The following is a 23,707-nucleotide window of genomic DNA, read 5'->3' as shown; positions in this document are numbered from 1 at the left end:
AAAAAGAAAAACGAATTACATTGCAACTAAACAACTGATAGCATTTGATTAGCTCCAGATTGGCCCAGGTGGATCTGGTGCACCAACCTTTAAGAATCAAGGTGAATGGTTTATGGGTGCTTTCAAATCTTCTGTCTCAAGGACCAATCTACCATCCTTCTTCTTGGTTGCTGGCTTTAAAGGCATGGCTGTAGAAGATAAAGTTCTGACAGACATGGCATCACTGAATCTAATTATGCTAAAAGCTAGAAAGTCTACTTCTTGCAAGGTCTATTATTGTAAGGGGAAGGTATAGTTCACGAGGTGAGAGTCTCTAGGTTTCCACCCTAGAAGATTCTCCATGGGGGAAGTCTCTCTTTTCTTCAGCTGGGTCTGGGCCAGTGTTTAGCTTTCAGCAGCATCAGAGTCAAAGCTCTGTAAGGACTATCTTGTTTCACAGACAATTGGTCTTTCATTCTTAGAAAAAAAAAGACTGCAGTCACCCATGCAGCTCCCACCATTCACTCTCCTGTAACACTGTGAGACCTAAACCTGGTTTTCTATGTGCTTCAAAAAACACCTTTTGAACCAATAAGGGACATTCCTCTCTACCCTCATCTACCAGGTGGTGTTTCTTGTAGTCATTACTTCTGATAACTACTGTCTAGCTAGTGGCTTTATCTTGCAAATAACACTTTCTAGTTTTGCACAAGGACATGATGATGTTGAGACCAAGGACTTCTTCCCTACCTAAGGTAATTTTGGCCTTTCACCTCAGCCTGGATTTTATTCTTTTGCCCAATCCCAGTTCATCAAAAGATGTCTTTGCATTGTCTGGATGTGGTTTGGGCTGTGAATGTCTCTCAGCTACTGCTTCCTTCAGACTTATTCCCTTTTTGACATCCCAGATGGTTCCCTCAAGGGTACACCATATTCTAACCTTACTATCTCTAGGTGACTCAAACAGACCATTATCCAAGCTTATTTTCTTTCAAGATGCATTCTGCTAGGTCTGTGAGTGCCTTCTGGACTTTTTGTAATCAGCTTTCCAAGATTTTCAATACAAGTACTCCTCACTTAATGATCAGGTTCTGTTCCAGCGACCAGGTCATTAAACGATTTGGTCATTAAACGAGGAGCCACATGTAATCAATATTTCAAGCATTCATAACTACTGTACTGTATTCTGAAAAAAGGTCTAAACACAAAACTCAATAATGTTGTTTTAATTTTCAAGTGCAGAACCCAAAAATATAAAGAACAAAAATACTGAACTGTACAGGATACAATGATGTACAGTTCCCAAAAAGTAAACGTATACAGTAGACATTTAGAGTAATATTTTAGTCGTCATATCCTAGGGCTTCAGGGTCATCAGTGGCATCATTGAATTTACTAGCAGGGTCATCAGTGTCATCACTGGAGTTACCAGCAGGGTCATCAGTGTCATCATTGGAGTTACCAGTAGGGTCAACAGTGTCATCACTGGAGTTACCAGCAGGGTCATCAGGAGTTGTAAATGAGTGAGAAGACGACAAGAAAATGATATAACTGCTAGGGGTAGCTTGCAGGAAGAATTCTGTTAAGGTGTTCTGCTTTGTAATTTTATTTTTTTCATCATACATTTCACGATAACATCACATACATTGCTTCATCTGCCTTCCACTTCAGGAAAGGAACATTTGGGTCCATACTCTCTAACTGTAATAATGCTGCATTTACTTTTGAGAACACGCCAGCTAACCCCCTGAATGTGAACTTCTTTTGTACTTCTTTCATTGTTTGCTCCTTTTCTTCCTCTTCCTGTTGTAAGTGCTGCTGTGCTTTTAACGCTATTAAATCTTCATTACTTACCGTATTTATCAGTGTATAACACACTCCAGCGTATAACATGTACCCCAAGCAAAGACATTTGCATAATTTAAAAGAAAAAACTTTTAGGAGGGAAGTTTAAGGAAAAAAACTTACATTTAAATGCCCATCAATGCAGCCTTGTCAGTCATTTGAAGCCTTCCATTGCAGCCTTGTCAGTCATTTGCAGCCTTCCATTGCAGCCTTGTCAGTCATTTGTAGCCTTGCATTTAGCCTTGTCAGTCATTTGTAGCCTTGCATTTAGCCTTGTCAGTCATTTGCAGCCTTGCATTTAGCCTTGTCAGTCATTTGCAGCCTGTCGGTAGCTTTGCCATTTAAAAATGTCGCCGTCCTGTGTATCTCGGCGGCGCTCAGTAATTCTCGGCTGCTCTCGGCGGCTTTCGGGTATTTTCAGCCGCACTCGGCCGTTCTCAGCTATTTTCAGCCATGCTCGGCTATTTTCGGCCACACTCGCCCGGAAAGCCGAAAGCCGCTGAGAACAGCCGAGTGCGGCCGAAAATAGTCGAGAATGGCCGAAAATAGCCAAGAACGGCCAAGTGCGGCCGAAAATACCCGGTAGCCATAGAGAGCGGCAGAAAGGGTTAAACATAGTGGGAGATCAAAGTATAACACGCACCCCGATTTCCCCCTGATTTTAGGGGGAAAAAAGTTATGTGTGTTATACGCCGATAAATATGGTAGCTCTCCTTCAACAAAGTCCACTAATTATTTAATATCTGTCACTATAACATATATGTCAAGCATGTTAGCAAGTTGCACACTTTTTTGATTTATAACTTCAACATCTGTTTCATTAAACCCTTCACTACTGTTCACAAAATGCATCTTTTCCATGTACCCTGCATACACTTTTCTGTTACTCCCTCCTAAGCTGATGCAATGTTTTTTGTGCAGTGTAAAATGTTGTAAGCTTTCCAAAAATCATGAAGGGTAACTTCATAATTTTCACTTGCTGCTACAGCTTTGAAAAAGGTGGTGTGCAAATAGTAGGCCTTGAATGTTGCTATTGCACCCTGATCCATGGGTTGTAGGATAGCAGTTGTGTATTTAGGCAGATACACTACCTTTACGTCTGAATGTAGGTCATCAAGATGCTGGGGGTGGCCTGCGGCATTGTCAAGCAGGAGGATAATTTTAAAAGGAACACCTTTTTGCAGACAATAACACTTCACCGAGAGTATGAAAAAATAAAGCTTGTGTCATCCATGCTTTGTTATTTGCACAATAATAAACATGCAGTGTTTGCTTACCAACCTGTTTCAATACATGTGGGTTCTGTGAACGATAGATGAGGAGAGGCTTTAACTTGAACCCAGCAACATTTCCTCCCAACAACAATGTGACCCTGTCTTTAAAAGCCTTAAAACTGTTTTATCTTCTTTGTGTATATAGGACCTTTTGGCATTTTTTCCAAAAAAGTACAGCTTCATCCACTTTAAATATCTGGATAGTAGCCACCTTTTTCAATGATTTTATTAAATTCAACCACAAATTTTCCAGCTGCTTCCACATCTGCACTTGCAGCCTCTCCACTGATACTCTGATTGCGGTGGTGGAATCTCACACTTAACCTTTGAAACCATCCATGGCTTGCTGTAAATGTTTTAGTTTCTCCTTTGTACACTTTAAAATTCTCAAAAATACTGCGTGCTTTGGTTTGAATCAATTTAGTGAAGAAAACAAGGAATCTTAGTTCACAACATTATCCTGGCTGTGAAAGAAGACCTATAGATGCTAGATTTATCCACTGTGGCCCTCCTTAGAGCAAAGTGGCTTTTAAACCTACAAAGTGGTATTAGAAGTTTGTACATTAATATAAAAATACATCTGTATAACAACCCCAGCTTGACACTCCCAAACATCCAATCACACATTTCTGATACAAATCTAATAAATGTAATAATCAGGTTGATTTGTTTCAGTAAGATGATACAACCCTTATCTTTTCTGTCCTATTGGTAGTTGCCCATGCTACCCTTTCCTATTTACACCACTGACACAAATCAAGAGAAAGGCTATTGCCTTTTCCACAGGCTAGTGTCTTGGAGTAAATGCACTCTTCTAAGATGCACATCCAGTATAACAGACCATAGTAGCAGTGGTAATTGTAAGGAGAAATATGTCTCATACCACTTCCAATTCTATGCAATATTAGGTAATAAGCAAACAGAACATAAAGAAATAACATCAAGTAATAATTTTAGACTGCTACCCTTAAAGAAAATGTATTTTGTCTTACAGGAATACAAATACGTTTGAGCAGTGTGTTGTATCTGTATCACCTCATCCTTTTCGTTTTGGTTCTCTAGTCTAGTTGTTGCATTGTCCTCACTGTCCACAAGTTTTGTGCAGTACTGTCAATGGTATTTAAAACACCAGTAGCCAAGATATCTCCTGTATCCATCTGCTTACAGTATGTATGTATGAGTTTTTTTTTAACCACTGTTGTCTTATGGGTTTATGTGAAATCTCCATTAATAGCTGTAAAATATTGTAATTATGAATATATCTCATTTAGCTTGCATCTATAAAAAACGGGCAAAAGGACTTCACCCAAGCGCTTGTTAACCACTTGCCGACCGGAGCACGCCGATGTGCGTCAGCAGAATGGCACGGACAGGCAAATGGGCGTACAGGTACATCCCTTCAAATTTTCCGCCGTGCCATCGCGTGCCTTTCGGAACCTCTGTGAGTCCAATCGCGGGTCCTGCGTACTCGATCACCGCGGGGATACCCTCTATCGCCTCCCGGGGAGGAATAACGGGGAGATGCTAATGTAAACAAGCATCTCCCCATTATGCCTAGTGACAGTTTTACTGATCTCTGCTCCGTGTTATCAGAGCAGAGATCAGTGACATGTCCTACACAGGCACGCACCCCCCCCCCCCCCCCCCACAGTTAGAAACACGCCCCTAGCACACACTAAACAACTACAATATACTCTGTATTCCTTCATGTAAATATTTTATTTCAACCTAATATTTTCTTCCTTGGTGTAAGACTATAGATAGATATTTTTTGTGTAGTAGCTAGACTTTAACAATAATAAATGTTATTATATTTAAAGCTTTCACTCTTGGTCAAAAGAAATCTCATTTAACCCACCTCATATTTTTAAGATAATACATTTTAAATATTTAATTAACGGGTAACAGTGGCGACCACAACATTGCGTACAGGACTGAAAGTATTTAATATAATACCAAGATTTGTATAATGCAGATTAAGGTTATTGGGGCGAATTTAAACCGAGTCAGTTTGTCCTGGAGTTTGAAGGTCACAGCAAATCTATCTAGGGAAAAATACAGGTAAATGTTTTGTTTTATCAGTGGGTATTAGATTAACTCTAAAATGGAGGGAGGATACACCACATATTTTGTTCAGCTTAATATCTTGTAATTTGTATTGAAAAAGTTCTTTGGAAGTACCATTATAACCTGTCAATGTAATGGGGAGGAAGTAACTTCTTACCAACATTATATAGTATCTCTAGAAGCACATGGTCTCCTTTATTATAGTGTAACTGCGTTTTAACATGCAAAGATTATACTACAGTTTTCATCCATCTAAAGTTCATCAATACCCTTTCTGTTGCACTGGTTTAGTTACCTGACCAATTAACACAAACTCTGCAATACTGAAAATATTCACTATATGAAGCGTCTTTAAAATCATTATGTTTTGGGGAATAAAGCCCCATGATTATCTATAGTATTACTTATGCCGCATACACACGACCAGAGTTTTCGACTGACTTGGTCCGGACGGATAATCTGACGGATTTTGCAGCTGAGGTCCACTTGACTTTCAAACTAACGGACTTAGCCACACACGATCACTCCAAAAGTTCAACTCGATTCAATCCGATTAGAATGTGATGACGTAGAATAAGGAAGTTCATAGTCAGTAGCCAATAGCTGCCCTAGCGTCGGTTTTAGTCTGTCGGACTAGCACACAGATGACCGGATTTTTCGACCAGACTCGAGTCTGTCAGAAAGACTTGAAGCAAGTTTTATTTCTAGGTCCGCCAGACTTTTGGGAAGAAAAAGTCCACTGGAGCCCACACACAATCGAATTGTCTGACGGATTCCAGTCCGCCGAAAAGTCCAGTTGTGTGTACGTGGCATTAGAAGATTAGAAAGATACTATACAGTATACAAGACTTGCACAGAACAATTCACTGGTTACCTACTCTTAAATGAATGTAGGAATCGGTCTATGCAACTTATGATTGATTGAATATCTGGTAGAAATCCACAGATATGGCTTTAGCTGATATTTTTTATAGCCTTGTCCTTTCAAATTACGGCTATAATACACATGCATTAATGAGATGATATGCATACTATTAGGAATAATGACCATTTAAAATATTAAGGATGCTTTCCACTAGCATAAAATGTACAGTAAATAACTTTACTATTAACACTGAGTAGAGAAAATCACCACCTGAGGCTAGTTAATGCTTTTATGCTGGATTTATAGCAATGTCCTTTAGTGAAGGATATTATTTTCATAGTTAAAACAGTTTTAATTAGATTTCAACTAAAGTATTATATACCTTAATGAAAAAGTTATTGTGTTACGTCTGGCAACATTTACAATGTTCATAACAATTCTAACTATGATATAATATATATATATATATATATATATATATATATATATATATATATATAATAAGGGTTGCTTAAGAAACAAGGGCTAGCATACAAAAGGTACATCGGTATGACTACATGTACTCAGTTAGCCATTGTTTCATTATAACCGAGTAGTAGGTAAGCTATCACTAGAAAGGTTCACACAGGGTGAAGACAAGGCACACGTTCTAGCTAATAAGCCAGTGGGTATGACTGTTGCAGTTAATGTCTGTTGAACACGTTTCTTGAAATGTTCAAAATGTTACCCTTGTCATAGTGTGATTTCTTGTCTTTTACAAACTACTTTATATAAAGCTTTATGTCCACATATGTCAAGCCCCATAAACTTCAGTTCTGAATATAGCCATCTACTTTGACAGCCCCCAACGGCTACAACCAGATGCGAGGGATCCTTTGTTCACCTTAAAGTTGAATGGAGGTTCCTGTATAAACACAGCAATGGTAGGTACAGGAAAACATTTTTGCAGTTTTTAGCTGCAAATGTGTGTACCAACATAGATTTGCATTTTGTGAATACAGCAGTTTAGAGGTTGTAAAGAAAATGTGTAAGTTCTGTATATAATTGTATTCTATTTTCTATGTATTGCACACTGCCCTCACTGTGCACAAGGTACTTATAATGTTTTTGTTACATGTTTGCATTCTTTCGAGTCCTGATTAGAATTAGTCTATCTATGTTACGCCCCTTGTTACCATAAACGTACAATTGTAATATTAATGTGATACCTACGTAATCATGTGTATAAAAACCTTCAATTGTGTCATAATAAAGCAGAACAGTTATTTGGAAAGATGCGGGGTGTATCTTTTGTGTCTGTTCCCTACTGCAGTATTTATTATTAATTTGGAACCATTAATCAATATGAGGATAGGAGTTGCCTATCTATAAATTTCCATGTCAGAGGTGAATAGAGGTTTTCTTGCATAGCCTCATGCAGCGGTTAAAGCAGATGGATCCAACGAGCCATTGATTTCATGGAGATCTGTGATGCAGCATGTGCATGGTAAAGTTACCTATATTTTATAGAACATAATATGGATAAATGACTCATTGTCCACCGAGATTTTGCAGCAAGTTAAAAAATCAAATCATTGCTGCAGATGATGTGCACTTCAGACAGTACACTGTAACTCATGCACTGCACTTTGCAGGCAATCCTCAAAATAGATACTGTACATCTCTTGCAAATATCAGGCTGTGTATATATAGGCCATTCTCTTGTTCAGAATATCTACTGAAAATCACTAAATCTCTGGTAAGTTTTCCTTAGCCTAACATATCATTTCACATGGAAGCCTCATGTTTTGTACAGATACATACATTTTACGTGCATATTTGAAGTTATTTTTTGAAATTATTATTAATACATTTGAAATTATTATTTGAAGCCTGCTGTTAACTATGGCTTCCTTGCCCTTACAAAAATGAATTGCAGCAAATTAAAACAAATATAAGGAACTCAGCACATAGATTGCATTTTAATAAAACAGAACAGTGTAAACAGTTGATGCTAACAACAGTTACAGAGATCAAATAGAGTCACCAATAATTTTATTTTATCACAGGAATACCTATAAGATCTTAACTTATATATGGTTCACTGCATTATTTCATTTGACCTATATCCAAATCACTAACATCGTATTATCTTTGGTTCTTTATTCAGGAAGAAAACACATAGGCATTAGAAAAATAAAATATACTGTATACAGTATATTACGGTATCATCTAATAAATAGATTATTCTTAAATGCGTTCTTTTACAAATTTAACCTGTTTGACATTTTGTACTTACTGCAGTTTTCTTGGTATGCTTATGAATATATCTTTTTTCTTATGTAAAGCAAATCTACAGCCTAAATGCTTCTAACTAATTAAATGTAACTACTTCTGAGTTAAATATAAAACTGTACATTCTGTAAGAACATGTTAAGGTCCTTCACTTAAGGCAAATACGTCATAAACACCTTGATTCTTAGTGCTAGACTGTTCATGTTGGCACTTACTCTTGTCTATGGCACACAGCAAGGTTCAGTGCCATTGTGATTACACATGAGCTATGAAGAGGTATGTACCAGAGTTTGGAAAGCTGCACTGCAGTGCTAGTCTAGATGTACAATATATCCAAGACAACCTGTTTCAGTGACACAGGTCAATTAAGTTTGTTGTGTATAGGCTTACTGAGCAATAGGAGTCCAACTAAATAAAGACCACAGTATTTACTATGTTGCATGCACTCAAAGAAAGGTCCCTTCACTGATGTCATTAGTAATGTATTAGAACTAGGCCTGCACCGATACCAGTTTATTATCGGCGAGTATGAGTGCCGATACTTTCGGTCAAGTACTCACCGATACCAAGTACCAATAATTTGCAGTGCAATTTGTTTCAATACAAAATAAATGGGCGCAAATCGTACTACAATGAATCGCATGCAATTTGAACAGGATTGCGGTCCAATTCTTGTCCAAATCGCATGTGATTTCCCCTACCGCTCCTATGTGTGTGTGAAAGGGAAGTGGGATCTAGTGGTTAATAGTGGTAATAGTTTATAAAAATGTATAACTCACATTAAGTATATACCTGGTCAAATGCAAAATCTGCATAGTGTCCTAGTCCCGCTGATGATAAACAATCACGGCCGCTGGAGATGCTTACAGGGCTGGGGTAGAAGTTCCAGGAACCCTGTGACTATAGGGCAGAAGTGATGTCAGCTTGGAGGCGGACCACCGTATACATCTCCTTTAGCCCTGTAAGCACCTCCGGAGGCCATGATTTGCCATTATCAGCAAGACCAGGACACAGATTTTGCATTTGACCAGATACAGTATGTAATTAATGTGAGTTAAAACATTTTTAATAAACTGCCCACTAGAGCAGGAGCAGTGGGGGAATGACATGCGATTTGGACAGGAATTGCACCACATTCCTGTTCAAATCACATGCATTAATTTTGTATGAACGCAAATCTCACTGCAAAATATTAGTTTCAGTATCAGGCGCATTTTCACAAGTATAAGTAAAATACTCAGTATCGCCACCGATACCGGTAATGGTGCATCCCTAATTAGAACATAACAATGTGGGTTTTCTAAATTATGTAGTGATATGCAGTGATACAGGCATACTCCACGTTTTAAGTACACAATGGGACCAGAGCATGTATGTAAAACAAAAATGTAATTAAAGTGAAGCAATACAAACAATACAAGTGCCTTGAAAAAGTATTCATACCCCTTGAAATGTTACACATTTTGTCATGTTACAACCAAAAACATAAATGTATTTTGTTGTAATTTTTTTGTGATAGGCCAACACAAAGTGGCACATAATTGTGAAGTGGAAGGAAAATGATAAATGGTTTTCAATTTTTTTTTTACAAATAAATATTTGAAAAGTGTGGCGTGCATTTGTATTCAACTCCCTTTAGTCTGATACCCCTAACTAAAATCTAGTGGAACCAACTGCCTTCAGAAGTCACCTAATTAGTAAATAGAGTCCAACTGTGTGTAATTTAATCTCAGTATAAATACAGGTGTTCTGTGAAGCTCTCAGAGGTTAGTTAGAGAACTTAAGTGAACAAACAGCATAAAGAAGGCCAAGGAACAAACCAGACAGGTCAGGGATGAAGTTGTGGAGAAGTTTAAAGCAGGGTTAGGTTGGTTATAAAAAAAATCACAAGCTTTGAACATCTCACAAAAAGCACTGTTCAATCCATCATCCGAAAATGGAAAGAGTATGGTACAACTGCAAACCTACCAAGACATGGCTGTCCACCTAAACTGACTAGCCGAGTAAGGAGAGCATTAATCAGAGAAGCAACCAAGAGGCCCATGATAACCCTGGAGGAGCTTCAGAGATCAACAGCTCAGGTGGGAGAATCTGTCCACAGGACAACTATTAGTCGTGCAATCCACAAATCTGGCCTCAATGGAAGAGTGGCAAGAAGAAAGCCATTGTTGAAAGAAAGCCATAAGAAGTCCTGTTTGCAGTTTGCGAGAAGCCATGTGGGGGACACAGCAAACATGTACAAGAAGGTGCTCTGGTCAAATGAAACCAAAATTGAACTTTTTGCCCTAAAAGCAAAATGCAATGTGTGCTGGAAAACTAACACTGCACATCACCCTGAACACACCATCCCCACCGTGAAACATGGTGGTGGCAGCATCATGTTGTAGGGATGCTTTTCTTCAGCAGGAAAAGGGAAGCTGGTCAGAGTTGATGGGAAGATGGATGGAGCCAAATACAGGACAATCTTAGAAGAAAACCTGTTAAGCCCCATACACACAGATTTTCTGCTGATTTTTTCCTTCAGATTTACCAAAACCATATAACATGACCTTAGGAGTTTCAATTTGCATGCAATCAGGCAGGCCTTTGCACTACATGGTTTTGGTAAATCTAAAGGATAAAATCAGCAGAAAAATCTGATAGTGTGTATGGGGCTTTAGACTCTGCAAAAGACTTGAGACTGGGGAAGAGGTCCACTGTCCCACAGGACACCAACCCTCAACACACAGCCAGAGCTACAATGGAATGGTCTAGATCAAAGCATATTCATGTGTTAGAATCAAAGCCCAGATCTAAATCCAATTGAGAATCTGTGGCAGGACTTGAAAAGTTCTTGCTGTCCACAGACATTCTCTATCCAATCTGACAGAGTTTGCGATTTTTTGCAAAGAATAGGCAAAAATGGCACTCTCTAGATGTGCTAATCTGGTAGAGACATCCCCAAAAAGACTTGCCGCTGTAATTGCAGTAAAAGGTGGTTCTACAAAGTATTGACTCAGGGGGATGAATACAAATGCACACCACACTTTTCACATATTTATTTGTAAAACATTTTGAAAACCATTTAACATTTTCCTTCCACTTTACAACTATGTGCCTATGTGCCACTTTGTGTTGGTCTATCACATTTGGTTGTAACTTGACAAAAATGTATAAAATGTCAAGGGGTATGAATACTTTTTCAAGGCACTGTACCTTTTTTCACTTCTGGGGGGGTCAGGGGCTGTAGTGGGGATATCAGGGTCTATAGTGGAGGGCCATGGGCTTTAGTGGGGGGGGGCAGGGAGTGAAGTTTATAGTACTGTACAGTACTGTACAGTAGTCCACTTACTTTTAGGCAGAAACTCTGGAATGGCAACTCTGGGCTGGATAGCAGGCAACTCTGGGCTGGCTGGCGGATGTGGCTGGTGGAAAACTCTGGGCTGGCTGGCGGGAACTTTGTCTCTTCCCTTGTAGCCTTTTCACTGGTGACAACTCCAGGCGGCAGCTCCGCCTCTTCCAGGCCATACTGCGTCTGCGTGATGTGGGAGTGTCTGTACTTGCGAGCCACTTTACGTACACTCGCGGGTATGTCTGTACTCACGAGTGTACGTAAAGTGAGTGCACTTAAAGGGGGGTAAGCCTGTATATACCTATTTTGCTAGAAAATGTTATGTTGTTGGTCTTAAACCTTTCCAGTCCTGGTGCCATTTAAAACAGTTCTAGGAAACATTAGTAAAAAAATATTGTACCCTGCCAGAGCCTCCATCCCCTCATACATCCTAGTGATGGGGAATGACTCCTGCTATAATTATAATGTGGCTGATTCATGCAACTACATTAAACTTGTGAGTTGAGTGAGAGTAAATTCTAGTGATAGTAGAGCTATCATTAGATATGTGTCAGCAACAGGCTTCAGATATGTTAGGGCTAGGGTTCCACGTTCTGGGGAAGCAAAATTTACATCTTTTTAATTTAGTGGCACATGAAATTGGAAAATAAAATGATGCATGCTTAATACTGTCAAGGTAATAAGAATCATAATAAAATGTCATTGTTAACAATGGGTAAATATTTGCTTGAGCACTTGTAACGAACCGCTGGGCCAGTTTCAGCAGTTAAAAGCAATTTCAGACACAAGTTCCGAAAACAATTTTCTATTGACAAGGATATCAATGGCTGCTTGGAAAGCTCTAAATGAAGTTTTTCTGCCAGTATTTCCTTTGTGATGAGGATCTAAGACTTATTCTGTAAATAAAGCAATAATGCATAGTCTGGGTGAACAATAGGCTTTCAATTCGACTTCTCAACTGGAGTAACTTAAAAAAATTCCAACTCCAAACACCAAAATAAAAATAAATAGGCCATAAAAAGGTTATGAAAAATACACGTTTTGCTACAATATTCACCTTCATTCTAGAGATTTTCCTCATAGTAAATATTTTTTCTGGAACTAGATGTCCACAGTTTGATGTCCAGTGTCATTCAATCCACCTCTTCTGAGCCCAGGTAGTCCTGGTTTGTGAATGGGCAGTGAGGAAGCAGCACAGTCAGGAGATCATCTCCCTGAAATTCATTGTTTTCTAGTCTGCATGCTTCTTGTCAACACAAGAACTGATTTGCTCCCTTGTACTGCTTCTTCCTCTTATACTCCAGCTCTGCTATACGGGGACTGAAAAGGGCTCATATCAAAACAATTTCAGATACTCCAATGAGCGAGGAGGGAGATGAGCAGAGAGCTGTGACTGACAGTCACCTGTTCTTTGCTCATAGAGCTCTAAAAACTGAGCGATCGGCGATGTTTGATCGCCTGGTTTTCAGTCCAGACGTCCTGGGGGACAGATGCAGCATTGGACCAATCCATCTAGGTAAGTATAAATCTAAAAAAAATCCCTTTACTTCTCTTTTAACAGTTTTATAACAGAAATAAGTACAATTTCTAGGCCAACTCTACAATCAATTCTTTAAGAGTTTCATGAAAAACATGCTGAATACTCTTGTTTAGTAAGGACTCTGTACTAGAGAGCAGTATGTAGCACATGGGTCATCCTATTTATGAACCTATAGAATTCAGAAATTGACTTGTGATACCATCTTTAGTAGGATGATGATAATTTTGACAAAGTAAGTTGGAATACAGACAAAGACAATGCAGAAAAGGTGCTATTAAAATGAAGAATTACCAGAATGTGTATGTTTTATAAGGGATATACTGTAATAACCGTGTACTTCAAATCACTAGTAATGTAACAATGTGTACAATATAATTCAGCCTTTGTGAATTTCCAGAAGGCCGCTCTTTTTGGATGCTCTGCTTATCCCATTCACTCCCCTTCCGTCTGTGATGCTGCCGCATTTTCATCTCAGGTTCCTTCTAAACTCATTGCAGCCTGTGTAATATAAACAAAGCCTTACATGGGAGCTAGTTTCCATTGTGTGTTTATAAGGTTGCTATAATTCAGCAAATATAGCTGTCCTAGAGGAATTCAACATGACAGAACAATGCTCTAACAGTGCTATGCAGAATTGATAAAGCAGAAAATTTGGGTTTGTGTGATGCTTCCCTCTTCCCTTAGAAAGGCTGTTGGGTAGCAGTGGGCATTCCCATGGTCTGGGCACAGGCTTGAGTCCTATTTGACATGAGTAGCAGTGGGCATTCCCATGGTCTGGGCACAGGTTTGAGTCCTATTAGACAAGTTCTAATGCAAATAAACAATTTAAGTTATCAGTACCTGGCAAACATGCCTTCTCAGGACTTTTCAACAAGTAATATGAGTTTTTACAAGTGCTCGGAAATGGTAAACTGACTACAGTATGTGCATTGTTTTAATCAAATCCCACATATTGTTAGTTTAAACTACACATAACATAAGGGTTATAATATAACTATAATATAAAGTGAATGCATGAAAATGACTGGTAAATCCTCACTGTTGCTTATGGCACTGATCAGTCTAAAATAATATACTGGTTTTTAGAGCGAACTGTTAAGATATTATAGATGCAATGTAATACCATATTTTATTAGCAAGTGGCAACACAGTCTGTAACTGAAAATAAAACTATAGGCAAAACTTTTTTTTTTATTTTGGATAGAGCAAGGGAGATTTTTTTTCACCCATATGTGGCCCATTGCGGAGATTTCCCTTCACTTCCTGTCTCATAGCCAAACAGGAAGTTAGAAAAAATCCCTGCAAATTAAAGGAGTTCCCTGGGGACCTCCAGGTCACCAGAACTAGTGTCCTCATTGGAAGATTTACTTTTCTGGGGACAACCCAAAGTTTGGGATTTTATTCTACTTTCACTTTCAATGATAATGGCAAAAAGGACACATAGAGGGTGGATCTCTCTAACTGGGGCACAGGCAGCAATAAAAACTGACAGGTATTTTAATTCATCTCCACTCTATCCAAAACTTAAAAAAATGTGCATTTAGTTGTACTTGAAGCATCTATTCCTGACAAAGCCAAGAGGGTGTTAAAAAGGGGCCCTTAGATTTACAAAACTAGAAAATTTCATATAAAAATAGTCAAACTTTTTAATACTTCTCTAATAAAGTAAGGAATGTTGTATAAAGTTCAGTAACCCATAGCACTTATGATTAAAAATAATATTGCTACATTCTTGAAACTCTAAGCCCCTGTACACACGGTCGGAGATTTCGACAACCAAATCCGTTGGATTTTGTCCGTCGGATCTTGTCCGAAACTGTTGCATACACACGGTCAGACTAAGTTGTCAAAAAATCCGATTGTTCAGAACGTGATGACGTAATTTCGTTAAGATGGGACTACGTTCAGGCTAGTAGCCAATAGCTTTGATGTAGGAATTTGATCTGAGCATGCGTGGCACTTGGTCCGATCAAAATTCTCTACACATGATCGGAGTATGTCCGATCGAACCAGTTGGTCGGGAAATATTTCCAACAAGTTGGAAAATTGGGTCCGACGGATATTCAGACGGAATCAGTCCGATGCATACCACACACAGTCAGATTATCCGACAACACGGTCCGATAGGACACATTCCATCGGATTCTCGACCGTGTGTACAAGGGCTAAGAATAGCAATACATGCTTAGATCTGTCCCTCAACAGCTTGGATGGAGGAATCTACACTGCCGGCTACGGTATTCAGAGAGCTGCAGCACCTGCGACTATTTGAATACACAAACAGTGGCTGCATATGACTTTTGTCAAGCCTGGTGGTGCCAACAGGGCCACCTACTGCTCAAATTTCAACTGATTCAGCAGAAATTTGCTGAAATTAAAACCATGTATGGCCACTTCAAACTTATAAAAGATAATCGAATTCCTACCTATAGTTGATCAAACCATGTGGTACTAACTATGTTTCTACATGTAAAATTATATCTATGAAGCTAGGATGAGTTTTGCACAAACAGTATAAATGGTTTGAATGATCTTCAAACAAATAACAGTTCAGTTTCCACTAACAACAGTACAAGATCCAGTTTAGCAACTTGTATAATCAGCAGAGGATTATTCTCCTTTCCAGTTTATTTGGCTGATGGTGCAAGTGTGATGCCCTGGGTAAAATTACCAGTTTATAGCTGGGGAACATTGATTTGCTAGAATTCTGTGTCATATTCCAGATCATCTTCATCTGTATCTGCTTCTCCAATTTCAAACCCTAGGTTGACCTTCCCAGGTGAGTAGTCATTTCTTTTTAAGTCTGTGGGTGAAAAAGGTAATATTCAAGTGAAAATGGGAGAAAACACAACACGATCTCAGGCATAAAGATTAATTTACTAAAGGATTAGAGGCTGTTCACTTTGCAAAGGGAGTTCACTTCACTGGATTTTTGCTTGCACATAATTGAATGACAAATGTGGGCAAAGGTTGACCTTGTTCAATAAAGTAAGTGAACATTTTCTTTACAAAGTAAACATGTTTAGAAATCAACACCATACTATCAAAAAGTAAGCAACAGTGATCAAAAGTGCAACTGACTCACTTGATGTCCTTGTAAGCCTTGTACTTGTTACAATCTGGATATTTATATTGTCTTCTGTTATTGATTATTATTATTTAATTATTTTATTATAATATTTTTATTATTGTTATTTTTATGAAAATAGTAGAGAATGTTCATTACTGTGAATGAAGTAAAACTTTGTTCACTTTGTATACACAGTCATGTGCAGTAGAATTATGAAAAAAGATGTTGTTTTGCACATGATTGAATAACTGAAATCAACAAGCTTACATATGAATCAGCAATAATAATGGGAAAATAATTGTAGAAAATAGGAGGGAAAAGTGTAAAAATGTATCACTTTAATTGTTTGTCACCCACTCACACCACAAGAGTAGAATCTTCAGAATGATAGCACAAACCAATGGTAAGGTCACTAAGGTGGCCTTTTGGGAAATTCCTTTTCTCACAAGCACACTGCAAAAAAGCCATACTAACCCCAAATCTATTAAATCCAATTAGAACTGTCTATCCAATGAACATTTTCCACAAGTGTATGTGAAGGAAGCATTGTCAGACCCCAGCCACCTTCACCAACTTGAGATAAATGGCTTTTCAAACTCACACCACGCTGCCACTGATACATGACAATGCCCCTCTCAGCCTCATCCTGTACAAAGATCGCAGGACCACAATCCAGCAGACTGAGAATGATCATCACTGAATTATGTTAACTACCGAGTTAACTCTACTCTGCCACCAGATATTTATAGTTAATATCAACATTCACAATAACAATTACAGTATGTCTTTTCATAAATGTCTGTATACACACTGGGGGTGATGTGCTAAAATAGGAGTGCAAAATCTGGTACAGCACTGCATAGAAACCAATCAGCTTCCAGATTTTTTGGCAAAGCTTAACCGCTTCAGCCCCAGAAGATTTTACCCCCTTCCTGACCAGAGCACTTTTTGCGATTCGGCACTGCATTGTTTTTGACAATTGTGAAATCATGCAACATTGCACCCAAACAAAATTGACGTCCTTTTTTCCCACAAATAGAGCTTTCTTTTGGTGGTATTTGATCACCTCTGCGGTTTTAATTCTTTGTGCTATAAACAAAAAATAGCGTTGATTTTGAAAAAAGTTTAGACCGGTATGTATTCTACATATTTTTGTTAAATAAATAGCAATAACCGTATATTCATTGGTTTGCACAAAAGTTATAGGCTCTATAAAATAGGGGATAGTTTTATGGCATTTTTATTATTAATTTCTTTTTACTAGTAATGGCAGAGATCTACGATTTTTATTGGGACTGCAACATTATGGCAGACACATTGGACAATTTTGAGACATTTTTGGGACCACTGGCATTTATACAGTGATCAGTGCTATAAAAATGCATTGATTACTGTAAAAATGTCACTGGCAGGGAAGGGGCTAACACTAGGGGGCGATCAAGGGGTTAATTGTGTTCCCTAAGGTGTGTGTTCTAACTGAAGGGGGAAGGGGACTGTGTAGGGGAGATGACAGATCACTGTTCATATTCTGTATGAACAGACGGTCTGTCTCTTCTCCCCTCAAAGAACCGGAAAGTGTGTGTTTACACACACAGATCACGGTTCTCTGCGTGTCCCTGCAGTGATCGCGACCACCGGGCACTTGCATCGGCTCCGTGGGTGAGCATGAAACGCGTGCGCCCCTAGTGACCATAGGGCGAAGCTGCATTACATAATGTTGTTTCGCCCAGCCATGCTTTTCTGCTGCAGTACAACTGCGGTGGCTGGTCAGCAAGTGGTTAACTGAACAAGTTGAAGTTAGAAGCTGATTGGCTACCATGCACAGCTGCACCAGATTTGGCATGCTCCAGATTTACCATATAGTAGTGCTCTTCAAAGAGACAGGGATTCTTTAAGTTCTGTGTTAGTGCATTTGAGAAAATGTTAGCATTTTTCAAAATAGTGTTTAATAACAGAAAAGGTAAAATGATCCAAATTAAATATGTACATATAAAAGGTATTTCAAAGGAAACAAAAAGACAACAATGCAACTGAGAAAAATATAAAAGGCTTATAAGTTAATTGACTTTAACCCTGGGGTTGAAATGGGGGGGAGGGGGGCAGTTACGTTCAGGGTTTACATATCTCCCAGGCTCTTCTCGTACACTTTTAGAGACCACTGATTCACTGTCCTATTCAGGTTTTTCACCTCTCCCTTTTGGCAAGTTAGGATCATCTGGAACTCAGTCAGTGCTCTTCAGCCTAGGGAACAGACAAGTCATGTCTGTGAGAGCTGCAAGGTTAATGGAAGCTGAAAAGATTGTATGTGGAGACTGACAGGCTTGCTCAGCCTGCTAGTTAAGACTTGAATTTTGTATAGTTAGGGCTGGGACACGACTAGGATTTTGTTTTGGAGTTTTTGCCTTGTTTATTTTGTGGTACGCTGGACAGCACCTGTAAATAGACTTGCAAATAGCGGCAGTGTTTGTCACTGGACTGGTATCTGTGCCTGAAAGTGTGCTCACCCCAGGGAGCTTTGTACCTGCTACTTATCCCCAGCTCGCAATATAAAATTATTTTAATATACCAATTATCTATATGTTTCAGTGTCAAGGAAAAAAATAAAATGAAACAAAGAGTATCTTCAAAAGCACCTAAATGATTCATTAGTTTATGAGAAACACTCTGGGGGAAAAAAAAGGTGATTAACCTCATGCTCCACAGTTCTATTTTAAGTAACACATATTTTACAAATAATCCCATAAAGGGCATATTTTCAAACTCCGAACTTGTTTTATTGTGGTTTAAAAATAAATATAATTAGAACACCAACATCCAAGCCCCTATATACTTTCATCTCGACCACTGCGAAATATTTCTTAGAATTTTTTATTTAGCCTATTACAAGGGGAATATATTACTAGGTGAATATATTACCACAGTTACATATGCACTGCATCAATATCATTTTTCTGAATTGGAATGCATATATATTACTTTTGTATGCATTAACTAGAACTCTGAGTTAAAGTGGTTCTGGAGGCTCAAGGTTTTTTACTTTTATGCATTCTATGCACAAAGGTAAAAAAAAAAAAACCTTCTGTGTGCAGCAGCCTTCCCAGCCCCCCTAATACTTACCCGAGCCCCATCTAGATCCAACAATGTGCACAGAAGCCTTGGCTCTTGAGGACTCTCACTGTCGGCTGAGGGAGCAGCGGGAGCCATTGGCATTAATCACAGCCAGTGAGCCAATCAGGAGAGGGAGGGGAAGGGCCAAGCCATGGCTTTGTGTGTGAATAGATATGCAAAGCCGTGGCTAGGGAGCAAGCCAGCTTGCTTTGGGGGCACTTGGCAGGAGGGAGGGGCCACGAGCACCAGCTGGGGACCCAACAAGAGGAGGATCTGGGCTGCTCTGTACAAAACCACATGTTTGTTATTTAAAAAAGAACAAAAACAAGACTTTAATACCACTTCAAATTCTAGTGCTTTACCATTTAAAATGACATTATATATATCATTATGAAACGTATTCTAGGTGTTCTGTAAGGATCACGACTCTAGGTAACAGAATGAGCAAAAGTAACAAACCTGTTATGGGAGAAATATATGGACTGCCATTGTTGACCTTCATCTGAAAATGCTAGTTGCTGCTTTTCTGATCTAGTTGCTTTAACACTTAAATTACTGTCCAAGAGCAAGTATGCATATGAGTAAAGTCAAAGAAAAGACAGAAATCCTCATTTCCATAAAGCACATTTATAGGCAAATTCAGTTCCCCCAAATTACTTTCACCTACCCAGCAACTTAAAAAAAAAAACACTTCTAAAGCCCATTTTTTACTCAGCCGAGTCCACCGTCATGTGACCCTCCATGGCCTCTCTTTCAGGAGTGAAGACCAATGATCCCCTGTATTGGTTTTCTGGTGGCATCATCACACTGCCACTGGAAAGAACTTTACATATGAACAGTCAATGGGAATTGGTATTTGGACACCCAAAGAAAGACCTTCCCACTCTGCAGTGCAGAAGAGAGAGGATTCAGCATTTGGATCGCCACGTGAAATATTAGTAACTATTTGGGAACTTTTTTTAAAATCTACATACTGAGAAATTAGCTAAAGGGGTGTGTAGGCAGGTTGAAATATATGTGTGGTTAGTTATTTAGTAGCCATCCCAGGCTGGGGAAAAGGTTAAACATTTTCAGCTCAGTTCCCAGTCTTTTGATATGCCTGGGTCACTACATCATGTTAGTTAGAATCAAGGACAGGACCTTATTCACTTTCTTTTTCCATGCTACATTGTAATAGTAACATTACATTAACCGTTCTAAGTGTGATCTGAAATTATTCAAGAGGTGCATGCTGGTTTTGGTGTATCTAAGGAACCTGGGTCTGTATGTGCACTATGGTACATGAGGTAACACTACTACAAAAAGTTAACTCGGCAGGACAAGGAAGAGTCTCCCATGCTAACTGGGAGCAGACTAGCGTAACGGAGATCTTTGTCCTGATCACAAGGTGCAGGAAGGAAAGAGCTCGGTGGGACCCCATTCTGTTACTGGGAGTGAGGTAACTGAGGTATACTGGACTGTTGGAGTGGGTGCAGGCTCAGCACGTTCTTCGTAATGAAAAAATAAAAGTTTCAGTGTGTAGTGCCATAGGACAAGTCGCTTTTCATTTGCATTTATTACAGCACACAGTAAAGGCTCATCTCTAAGTCAGGGAGCTGCCTTAATGTTTGACTTTGCACATGACTGTAGTCTCCGCCTGGTCTCGGGTATTGATAAGCATGCTCCGCATGAGAGTTCCCTTATGTACATGTGCACTGAGGTGGGAGGAAAAAAGTTTAGTGAGAGTGGGTCCCTGGAAAACTTCCAGCTTTACGTGTTCCAGTTCAGTGAGTTAAGAAGCATCAAAGCAGTTCAATCGGAATAGCAGACAAGAATTTACAGAATAGGAGGTCAGCAATGACAGCCTCCAAATGTCTCACATGACAGGTTTACTTCAGAAACAGGCAATGTTCCTGGGGTGAAGATACCTACAGGTTAAAAGCATATCAAAAACCTTTGTATTATTATTTCTTTGTTTTGGTTAGGTCAGTGTCCTGGTTAGGGAGATTAATTATCTCAGTTTGTCCTGATGACCAAAAATGGGACACAAAACAAATCTTAAAAGGAGTTTTAATTCTTCTATCCTCTATCCAAAACAAAAAGTTATGTTTTTTTAATAAAGAGGTGCACAGCAGAATTAGATATCCAAAATTGAGCGACTCACACCAGCCAATCAAAAACCACCCTTTAACTAACTGTAGTTTTTAAATATGGTTGCACTGGGTTGCTACACTTTTTTATCACCATAGCTAGTTTCATTGTTTGAATAACAGGCCTGTAGGTGTGTCCAATCTTTGCAGTATCGTAATGAGTGTATTTAGGAAGAGGATCCCAAAGTAAACAATGACAGCGGTCATATGGTGAATTGCACTGTTTTCTGTTGATGATGCCCAAATTGGAGAACTCTGCTCATGCCTTGCTATACCAAATAGTAATTAACAATATATAGTATACTGTTGTGGAATTCCAAAACATATCAGGATGCATGCTATAAATCTCCATGGACAGACCTTGGTTTAACTTTGGCAGTACCTTGATTATTAGCCTTGGGTTTGATATATTTTGATATATATGCATATTCATGTATCATGAATTCCATTGGTGTACTTTGTATAAACATTTTTAAATGATTGTTGTCTGTTGGCAATATCTGCTGTTTTGTATTTAATAAAAGTGGCACATAGTTGCCTTTTAAATATTTCTATACTTCTATACTTTTTTCGGCCTAAAAAGTCCAAGGGGGCGGCTCTTTATGCACTAGTTGCATGCTTTCCACTGTTGCAATTAAAATGGTATTTCTATATACCTGACAAAGACCAGCTAGGTATAATTACGGCAATTACCACACTTACGAAACCTGCTTAACACTGCAGTACCAAGGAGACAGCATTGTTCTGAACACAAGAAGAGATAAGTCAAAGTTGGTGTTCAGAGGTTGTCTGGTTTAATTCTGGGCGGGTCTACAATTTATATGCACCATTATCAGCCAATCATTGCATAGAACATGGGTGTGGTTAATACAGAGGTGTACATTACATATCATTAACTGGTTGCTGACCGCTGGCAGTCAAATGACGGCCAGGCGGCGCACCTATTGTGGCGGGAGGCCGTCATATGACGGCCTCCCGTTTAAACAGGGAATGTGCACAATCGTGCGCGCGCATCCCTGTTTCTTCGATGGCGGCGTGTCCCGGAGACACCGCTCGCCCGCCGAAGGGGGTGAACAGCCATTGGTTATGGCTGTTTACCACGTGATCGGCTGTGATGAAGTCACAGCCGATCACAGATGGTCACACCCCGACTGTGTACGGCGCATGCGTGTGATCGCGAGCGCGCTGCGCGTGCACGTTGGTGGCGGCGTGTTCCCCAGGACCACTGCTCGTCACTGACGCTGGTAAACAGTCATTGACCGGCTGTTTACCCACGTGATCGGCTATGATCCTTTCACAGCCGATCACTAAAATGTAAACAAACCACGGTAACGAGATGTTACCAGGTTGTTCTCCTCCTCTCACACAACGCTCGTGTGTGAAGAGGAGATTGCGGTAACATCTCGTTACCGCCTAGTTTACACCAATCACACTGATTGCCCCCCCCAATAAAGAGGACCTGTCACCACCCCTCATAGTACCTGTCAATCAAAGTCCATCAGAGTACCTGTCACAGGCCATCAGAGTATTTGAGTACCTGTCACAGCCCATCAGAGTACCCGAGTAACTGTCACAGTTCATCTGACTACCCGAGTACCTGTCCCAGCCCATCAGAGTACCCGAGTACCTGTCACAGTTCATCTGAGTACCGGAGTACCTGTCCCAGCCCATCAGAGTACCCGAGTACCAGTCACGGCACATCAGAGTACCCGAGTACCTGTCACGGCACATCAGAGTACCCGAGTACTTGTCACGGCACATCGGAGTACCCGAGTACCTGTCACGGTCCATCAGAGTACCCGAGTACCTGTCACGGTCCATCAGAGTACCCGAGTACCTGTCACGGTCCATCAGAGTACCCGAGTACCTGTCACGGTCCATCAGAGTACCCGAGTACCTGTCACAGTCCAGCAGGGTACCCGAGTACCTGTCACGGTCCATCAGAGTACCCGAGTACCTGTCACAGACCATCAGGGTACCCGAGTTCCTGTCACAGTCCATCATGGTACTCAAGTATCTGTCACGGTCCATCAGGGTACCCGAGTACCTGTCACGGTCCATCAGAGTACCCGAGTATCTGTCACGGTCCATCAGAGTACCCGAGTACCTGTCACAGCCCATCAAAGTACCCAAGTACCTGTCACGGTTCATCCGAGTGCCCTAGTAGCTGTCACAGCCCATCAAAGTACCCGAGTACCTGTCACGGTTCATCCGAGTACCCGGGT

General features: G+C 39.8%; 1 protein-coding gene across 5 annotated transcripts in view; it reads right to left on the bottom strand.

The window, feature by feature from the left end:
• Positions 1-7,972: 7,972 nt before the first annotated feature.
• The window catches only part of TRPM6 (transient receptor potential cation channel subfamily M member 6), a 332,641-nt gene continuing 316,906 nt past the window's right edge, over positions 7,973-23,707 (bottom strand). For 3 of the 5 annotated variants that reach the window (XM_077474929.1, XM_077474927.1, XM_077474931.1), the window contains one exon: positions 7,973-15,978. In XM_077474929.1, coding sequence (XP_077331055.1) covers positions 15,875-15,978 — 104 coding nt within the window. In that variant the 3' untranslated portion in view covers positions 7,973-15,874. The remainder of the gene's footprint in view (positions 15,979-23,707) is intronic. The other 2 variants (XR_013272142.1, XM_077474928.1) reach the window with 1 other exon arrangement.

The sequence above is a fragment of the Lithobates pipiens genome, unplaced genomic scaffold (genome assembly GCF_037356315.1).
Source record: "Lithobates pipiens isolate NorthernLeopardFrog02 unplaced genomic scaffold, aLitPip1_a1.2 Scaffold_13, whole genome shotgun sequence".
In the NCBI taxonomy this organism is placed as follows: Eukaryota; Metazoa; Chordata; class Amphibia; order Anura; family Ranidae; genus Lithobates; species Lithobates pipiens.
The sequence above is the reverse complement of the archived record's forward strand: the minus strand, read 5'-3'. Positions and strand labels throughout refer to the sequence as shown.